The sequence below is a fragment of the Austrofundulus limnaeus genome, unplaced genomic scaffold (assembly GCF_001266775.1).
Source record: "Austrofundulus limnaeus strain Quisiro unplaced genomic scaffold, Austrofundulus_limnaeus-1.0 Scaffold223, whole genome shotgun sequence".
Lineage (NCBI taxonomy): Eukaryota > Metazoa > Chordata > Actinopteri > Cyprinodontiformes > Rivulidae > Austrofundulus > Austrofundulus limnaeus.
This window is the reverse complement of record NW_013952625.1, coordinates 419,761-428,206: the sequence shown is the minus strand read 5'-3', so window position 1 is coordinate 428,206 and position 8,446 is coordinate 419,761. Positions and strand designations below refer to the sequence as shown.

The 8,446-nt window shown below is 40.3% G+C and overlaps 1 protein-coding gene across 2 annotated transcripts in view; it reads left to right on the top strand.

Moving 5' to 3' along the window:
* The first annotated feature begins 152 nt into the window (after positions 1-152).
* tnk1 (tyrosine kinase, non-receptor, 1) overlaps positions 153-8,446 on the top strand; it is a 13,819-nt gene continuing 5,525 nt past the window's right edge. The window contains exons 1-7 of one of the 2 annotated variants that reach the window (XM_014019524.1): positions 153-260; positions 376-513; positions 4,647-4,825; positions 5,792-5,865; positions 5,951-6,139; positions 7,667-7,819; positions 7,908-8,185. In XM_014019524.1, coding sequence (XP_013874978.1) covers positions 4,663-4,825; positions 5,792-5,865; positions 5,951-6,139; positions 7,667-7,819; positions 7,908-8,185 — 857 coding nt within the window. In that variant the 5' untranslated portion in view covers positions 153-260; positions 376-513; positions 4,647-4,662. Of the gene's footprint in view, positions 514-4,646; positions 4,826-5,791; positions 5,866-5,950; positions 6,140-7,666; positions 7,820-7,907; positions 8,186-8,446 lie in introns of both variants that reach the window. The other variant, XM_014019525.1, reaches the window with a different exon arrangement.

The window sequence follows — 8,446 nt, the reverse complement described above, 5'->3', positions numbered from 1 at the left end:
ATAATAAGCTGTGTTTTAGTTTGCATGTTTTAGATCATTCAGTACATATGAATATATGTATAAACAAATCCATAACTTGCCAAGTTGTATGAATTACTTCCAGTGTCACATTACAGCTGACAGAATGTTTATTTCAGGTGTTCAGTGATCTGCAGGTGCTCTCAGCCTGGAGGTTGTCCCCAGCCCAGGAAGAGAAGTCCGGAAGAGGCGTGGTCAGGTGAAGARTCTGGATAGAGGTGGAGGAAAGAAAACACTCACAGGTAGATAACAGGAACACTTTGTCCGAAACTAGAGACAGAAATCCAAAGGATTACGCTTTCATTTCCGTGCCACCGAACCGAGCCTGGATTTCGTCGCGTTTCCTGGACCTTGTAGGTATCTGATGTGGGGGATTTGAGGATTGTTCTTCCCGACGTCTCTGGAGGTTTCGACACCAACATGAATCACCTGTTTCGGGCTGTGAGTGGTTGAAGGAACACGGGCAGCAGGTTGGAGGACCGACTTTGATTCACGGTAAATAAATGCTAAATAAATCAAAACGTTTAATAAGTGGTTCAAAGTCATGTTTATATTGATCCTTTCTCATAAGTAGTGTAATGGACAAGCAYAACCCTTGAAAAATATCATTTAAAACACTTTGGAGTGTCATATATTCCAATTTATGGTGATTTTAACTGTACATTTTCATTATAATGAGTAGTATTTTTGCTTTTAGTAACTTAAATGAAAAAAAAACTATCAATGAGCACAGCTCTATAATTTAAAAAAGGTGAATTATTTATCTCTTTATTGATATGAGAATCTGAGAATAAGTTTTATAATATGGTGTCTTTGGGGATTAAAAAAAAGGCTCATAATATACCCAATATTATTATAGTGTACTAAACAAACGAAGAATGGTTAGACCACACAARAAGGTTCAAATTATCCAAAATCTGAGTCAAACAGTGCAAAAACTAAGCTTAAATCTAAAAACCTGAACTCATAACRGCTCATGTCATAAAGCTTGGACCAGTTTTCTGAGTGTCTTTCATCGCCACGTGAAAATGACTGAGCTCTTGGTCACATATATTATCTTTCTATGTTTTTTCTTCTCTCCAGTAGCTGAACAGGTTAAACATTCAACCCTCTGCACACAAAAAGGTCCCCGATGATGATCGCAGGCCTCTCTGTTTACCTGCATGTTTTCCTAACACAAACCCAAAGACAGGATTCAGCCTCGTCCTCACGCTYAGCTTTGGCTTCTAATTTAATTGGGAGTTGCCCTTGAAAAACAYGACAGCAGGCCCAGACTTGTGGAGGCAGGTGTGGATGTGGTGTGTGACTGACGGGGAGGAAAGTTGAAGCTTCTTACCCGCTGAGCAGCAGGTGACCTGCAGGCTGAGACGTTATCATGAATCAATATCGTTTCACTTTCGTATTTGTAGGAGGAGTTGTTTACCCTAAACACAATGCTAGTCCCACTTTATTAGTATTTACTGTAAAGATAATAACTAATGAAACCTAAAAGTCCTGCTGCTGGTTGTCTCAGTGTTAGTTTCAGGAAACTGGGATTTCAGTCGTTGCATAAACGCTGGGCTGACAGGATCCGGTCCAACTGGTGGCTTCAAACACCTCCCAGTTTTTGACGCTGCTGCAGAGATCCCTGCAAGACTGAAGATCCCCACATTTATTGTCAGTTTGCAAATGACTAGTTTATGCTCACTTTAGGGGCGGCTGTGGTGTAGGGGTAGAGCAGCCGGCTTGGGACCCGAAAGTCTTAGGTTCGACTCCCCGCCATACCCACATGTCGTGGTGTCCTTGAGCAAGACACCTAACCCTCACTGCTCCCCGGGCGCCTCACATGGCTGCCCGCTGCTCCACTTGGGTGTGGATGGGTTAAATGCAGAGCACAATTTCGTCATTGTGTGGAAACATACACTGATGACAAATAAAGCACCTTTACCTTTACTTTAGTCAATTTAACAAACATGAAGTTGTCTGTAAAATAAAGTCCAAACTGAGCAACCTTACCAAGCTAGACTGGTTCTAGTAAACCAWTCAAACTAAGCACCTTTTACTCACTTTTATAGTCTGTTTTTCTCCAGTTTAGAGAAGCATTTCAGCTTTTTTATAAATTCTGTGGAAAGKTTATGARCCATCAGTATCTTACCTGTTGTRGATAGCTCTTTGTGTTTGGAGAAGCAGGAGCTCTGTGCGAAACATTCACTCACGTGGTCATTAGCTATGTTTACATGGAYGCAAGCAATTGAATAAAAGCACTGATCTGAATATTCTGATCTGATTCAGCTGGATCAGAATGAATTTATAATCTGAATGAGAGGGGCGGGTTATGCTGATTGATAATCTGAACAGGGTGYRTRATAACACTTATTCTGATTAGGTTATTCTGGTTGAAGTAAAYTGACCTGACTGTGCGCCCTGTGTTAACCTGACATTACCACCAGGCTACATGCTGATATGTYGAGGAAGCTAATTGKTTGGTTAGCGATACAACRTTTCYGTTAGAAACTTTGGAAGAGCTTAAAATGATCGAACGTCTTGATGTTGGAAAGCGTCAGAGTTATATCAGCGTTTGTTTATTTTAACGTTTGTTTACGTTACTTGCGGAAGTAGAGCTTCTTCTTCTGCAGTTTTTTTAGGGAAGGTTTACAACTCTGTGCATGTCTCTGTTCTGAATGAAAACCTGGTGCAGGTAAAYGCTCCTCATGATCAGCTTAATTAACTTTGAATCCATATGTCCTGATGCATCTCAATAATCCAGGTAGAAAAAAATCAAAAAGAAAAAATAAGTAGGTCCTCTGGATGGGTTCTTCTTTAGTGAAACGTTTCGTCTCTCCTCCAAGAGRCTTCTTCAGTCTGATGAGTTTCAGGTGAACTCAGCCTTATAAGCACTGCCTCCWCATGGACAAACAGGTTAGTCACATGCAAACCAATAAGTCAGGTGATGGGGCACATGACCCTCTATGAACAATAGAACTAATCAAGCCTATTGTTAGGCGATGGTCCTCTTTTGCATGTGACTAACCTGTTTGTCCACCATGTGGAGGCAGTGCTTATAAGGCTGAGTCCTCCTGAAATTCACCAGACTGAAGAAGTCTCTTGGAGGAGAGACGAAACGTTTCACTAAAGAAGAACCCATCCAGAGGACCTACTCATTTTTTCTTTTTGATTTGTATCCATATACCATACCATACCAACTTTATTTGTAAAGCACTTTAAACACCGACAGGACCAAAGTGCTGCATACAGTCATAAAATACAATWCAATCATAAAATAGDAAAAYAAAAGTAGTAATCAAATAAAACACAGAWAAAAACAYAATAAAACAAMGTCACAAATCAAACATCCCCGATTGTGACAAAAGCCAAAGAAAAAAGATGGGTCTTAAGAAGTGATTTAAAAACATSAAGGGAAGAGTCCTGTCTTAYATCCAAAGGAAGGTCGTTCCATAGTTTTGGAGCTGCCACAGAAAAAGCGCAGTCCCCTCTAAGCTTGCGCTTTGTCCTAGGCACACTCAAAAGCAACTGGTCAGCTGACCTAAGGGAACGGGAGGGCGTGTAGGGGTGCAACAGCTCAGACAAGTAGAAGGTGCAAGGCCATTAAGAGCTTTAAAAAGAAATAAAATAATTTTAAAATTAATCCTAAAAGGTATTGGCAACCAGTGTAAAGAAGCTAAAACTGGGGAAATATGATCAAAATTCCATGTACCTGTTAAGAGACGAGCAGCAGCATTTTGAAGCCTCTGAAGCTGGGAAATGCACAAATCACTGACTCCTAAATAGAGAGCATTGCAGTAAKCCAGCCGTGTGGTTACAAATGCATGGATTAATATTTCAAAGWGTTGTTTAGAAAGAATGGGTCTTACTTTGGCCAGCTGCCTTAAGTGAAAAAAGCTGGATTTAACAACAGCTTTAATGTGCGTTTCCAGCTTAAAATCAGAATCCATCTTGACCCCTAGATTCGTGATGGTCGGTTTTACATACTGTGCCAAACAGCCAGCATGGGTCATGGGATCTTTACTGGATCTACCAAAAAAACGGCACCTCCATCTTATCATCATTAAGTTTCAGGAAATTTTGGGCCATCCAGGACTTCAAATCTTCAAGACATAAAAACAGAGACTGAAGACAGGTGRAATCTACATTCTTCAGYGGTAAATAAACCTGTATGTCATCCRCATAGCAATGAAAAGCAATCCCATGTTTCCTAAGAATAGAGCCAAGAGRAAGGAGGTACAATAGAAAAAGAAGAGGGCCCAGAACYGAGCCCTGTGGAATACCACACAACAGTGGAGCAGAGGAGGACAYATGGCCATCAAGACAGACAGAAAAAGTACGTTCGGCCAAATAAGATTTAAACCAATCCAGAGCTATATGACCAATGCCCACCCACTGTTCCAAACGAGAAAGTAAAATTCCATGATCAACTGTGTCAAAAGCAGCTGATAAATCCAACAATACCAAAACAACACAGTCACCAGAATCAGTGGCTAAAAATACGTATCATTAAAAACTTTTAAAAGAGCTGACTCTGTGCTATGGAATGGCTTATTGTATCCATGTAAACGATACATTTTGGTTATTTAATCTGATTAAATAATTTTGCGATGTAAACATATTTTAAACCCTCTTCGTGCCTGCAGGCTTGTGGACCAGGTCATGGTGATGGACCAGGACACTCAGTGGTTGTACCAGCTCCTGGCTGAGGTCCAGTTGGAAAAGTTCTACGTACGCATCCGAGACGGGCTGAACATTACCCGCATCGAACACTTTCATTACGTGAAGGAGTCGGACCTGGAGAACATCGGAATCAGCAAACCTGGTGAGCCTCGGAAATCAYCATTATTAATAATCACAGTATCTTTTTGTTAAATGTTTACCTTTCAGAGATTTATATTACGGATCGTGTTGGACTAAAAAGACTTTTATTTTGGTAAGCAAATGTAGTCTGGTCAGTCTGAGAGGCTGAAAACACAACTTAATGGTGACTCTGTTAGAAGCTTCTTTTTAAAGCTGAGATTTTATTTTCTATTGTTTTTTCCACTATTGAACAAACATGTTAAGAAAAAGATTTTAAATTCAACAATATTGTCCCTTTTTCTTTCATTCATTCATTCATTCATTCATTCATTCATTCATTCATTCATTGGATGCTACTCTTGAATTTGTTTCATGAATCAGACCCTCCTGCTGCCCTTAGGTCAAAATGACCCAGAAGGCCTCAGAGTTGACTGAAGTCTCGTGGACCATTTTGACCCAAAGAAAACAGACCTATTAAATAAATTTAAAATGTAGTTTTGAGCTATTATTTTTTGTCTCTAGTGAAAAAAACAAATAATCAACATTTTTTGCAGCTTTTATCTAGCAACCATTAAAAATATCACAAAATAAATCAGGCTGGTTTTAATGCATTTTTACTGGATTAACAGAATAATCAGAAGTGAAAGGATAACTACTATAAMCAGCTGATATTTTTGGTTTCAGCTCGCTCGTGTCACAAAGACACAACGACCTAAAAGCTGTAGACAAAGGTTAGACATAAAAATAGTTCTGACTTTTATACAACTGCACATTTTCTTCTTTATGGTTAAAGTTTAGTCCTGCTTTGCTGATGGGAGTAGTTGAACTTTTACGACTTGCTGTCACCAAACTGAACTTCCTGACAGAAATAGGTCTCCACCCTCACACCTGCTGTCTGTGAGCCAGGAAGGCAGAGCTYAAAGTCACAGCTCCAGATAAACACGACTGAAGCATTAAACCTGACACGTATCTGTTTGTTGTTTCGCAGCACAGAGAAGATTATGGGAGGCACTGAAACGCTACAAAACACAGTCGCGGTCCCGCTCRACGTGGATGAACAAGGTCTGAGGATTCTTCTTTCATGAGAAAAGTAGTGCAGCAAACTTCACGCGGAGGGYGCTTTTATGAGTTTAAAAACTGCACACAGGTGTTCCGTGGTTCAGATGGAGCGGAGCAGTGGACCGGAGGGACCCAGGTTCCGAGCTCCGAGACCACCGGTGGTCGGACTCTGCCGTCTCTGATCCAGGACAGCGAGCTGATTCTGGGGGAGAAGCTGGGCTCTGGGTCCTTTGGGGTGGTGAAGAGGGGGGAGTGGTATACGCCCACAGGGAAGGTGGTAAGAGCTTTTTTTGTTTGTTTGATTGTTTGTCTTTTAATTAAAACTTAGTTTTAAAAATGAGGCCTCAGGGTGATTTTGTTTGTTTGATGGAAAATTAGGAATCTCTTTTTAAGTGGGGTTCTGTGAAGTATTTTGAGCTGTCAGTATCTTACTTGTTGTAGATAGCTTTTATAACAATCTCAATTTGGAGAAATTAGATTAAGTTTGAGCAAATAACCAAATAATGACTAGTCTGCATAAGACCAAGAACAGAGCAGATTATTGCAGTCTTAACCCTCCTGCTGCCTTTGGGTCAAAATGACCCAGGTGACCTCAGTTTTATTACCTCCATAAGGTCATTTTGACAAAAGGACAGCAGGACGGTTAAAATAACTTCAGTCTCAAAGCTTTCATAGCAATTCATGTCTCAAAGCTTTCATAGCGATTCATGTAACTGATTGTTTTTTTTTACCTTTACTAACCACTAATCTGCTAAACAAGAATCTTAGCGCTGCTAACACTAAACCCCCAAAAATTATTTTAAAAAGATTAGTGGAAGCTAACCGCTAAGACAACCGTTAACCTGTGTCACATGTCTTCATCTCCTTCCAGTTGAATGCTGGTGGTTCTGATAYAAATCGGATGTTAGTTTTCTATTGGTTTAATTTGAAGGTGGGCGGGATCATCTGCGGCAAATTGGCCAATCCAAACCAGAGTTATATCTCTAAGCATTTCWGTGGTTCTGTTTGTATTTTTCTAAATACCATTTGAAGTTAGTCAAACAACAAATAGCAAATACTTTCTTTACCGTATTTTATACAGAGTCAATTTTTGTATTGCTTAAATATTGTTAAATGTTATTTTATTTCTTTTTGACGCTGTTAGTTTGAAGTTTAGCTGCTAAAGATGCTACATGCTACACACATGTTGCCTGACATACCCAGCACTTTTATAGTTATAATTAGTTGAACCTAATTTAGAAGAAGCTAATTGGTTTCCAAAGTTAGCATAAAAGCTAATTCTCTAAATGAGAAGCTAGTTCCCCTATTAGTGTAACTGTGCCCCCCACTGACGTTTACCTTGCAGCCAGTTTCATATTTTGGAATTAATTTACGCACAAATCTATGGAAGCACAAGCAGCAGCAATAGCAGCCAGCTGTAGCACTTCCAGTAAGGCCTGGGATATGTCTGGTGGGAAAATTGTTATTTTATTGTTTTGCTGGAATAACTTTATAAAGTGAAATTGACTAAACTGTAAGGGTTTATAAAATAGTGTTTGCTATAAAACCTTTTAGATTAGAGTTGTTTTAAGATGGCAGCAATACAATCTGTTCAGACTAGCCTTTGGCTCTTCATTCCAGCCTATTTTTTCGAACTGGGGTCATTCGAAGAGCTATCTTTTTAAATCCTTGTTTTGAGTCAATAATCCAGGCTGAATTTAGACCTTTCTAACCCAGAATAATAAGTATTCATGTAAATATTCATTTCCATGAACTTACTGTTTGTTTGAACACACTGATACATTTTGTATGTATCTACCCTCAGCTTCCAGTGGCAGTAAAATCCCTGAAGAGCAGTATGGCGAAACAAACAGAAACACTGACAGACTTTCTCCAAGAAGTCACCACCATGCAGTCCTTAAACCACCCTAACATCATCCGACTGTACGGTGTGGTGCTCACACAGCCCCTCAAGATGGTGAGTCCATATTACCAAATATTCCAGCTCACACTCTTCCCTCAGCAGATGTTAATGCTGCCCTGGTTTGTTTTCCTTTTATTAMCAGGTAACAGAGCTGGCTCTGCTGGGCTCTTTATACGACATGCTACGAGCGCGTCAGTWCGAGTACCCGCTGCTCCGCCTCTGGCTCTTTGCGACCCAGATCGCGGCGGGGATGGACTACCTGGAGAGCCGTAGATTCATCCACCGGGACTTGGCGGCGAGGAACGTGCTGCTGTCCTCCAGGGAGATGGTGAAGATTGGAGACTTTGGGCTGATGCGAGGCTTGACTCAGGAGACGGACCATTACATCATGGGAGCACATAGGAGGATYCCATTTGCCTGGTTAGAAACGATGAAAATATAAAGTTCCACTTTTATTAACACTGTATATACATTTACTGTGRCCTACTGTCATTGTTTTGCTCTTAACGTTTGATTGGTCTTGTTGGGAGTGTCCTGATGCGTCTCAATAATCCAGGTAGAAAAAATCAAAAAGAAAAAATAAGTAGGTCCTCTGGATGGGTTTTTTTTTAGTGAAACGTTTCGTCTCTCCTCCAAGAGACTTCTTCAGTCTGATGAGTTTCAAGAGAACTCAGCCTTATA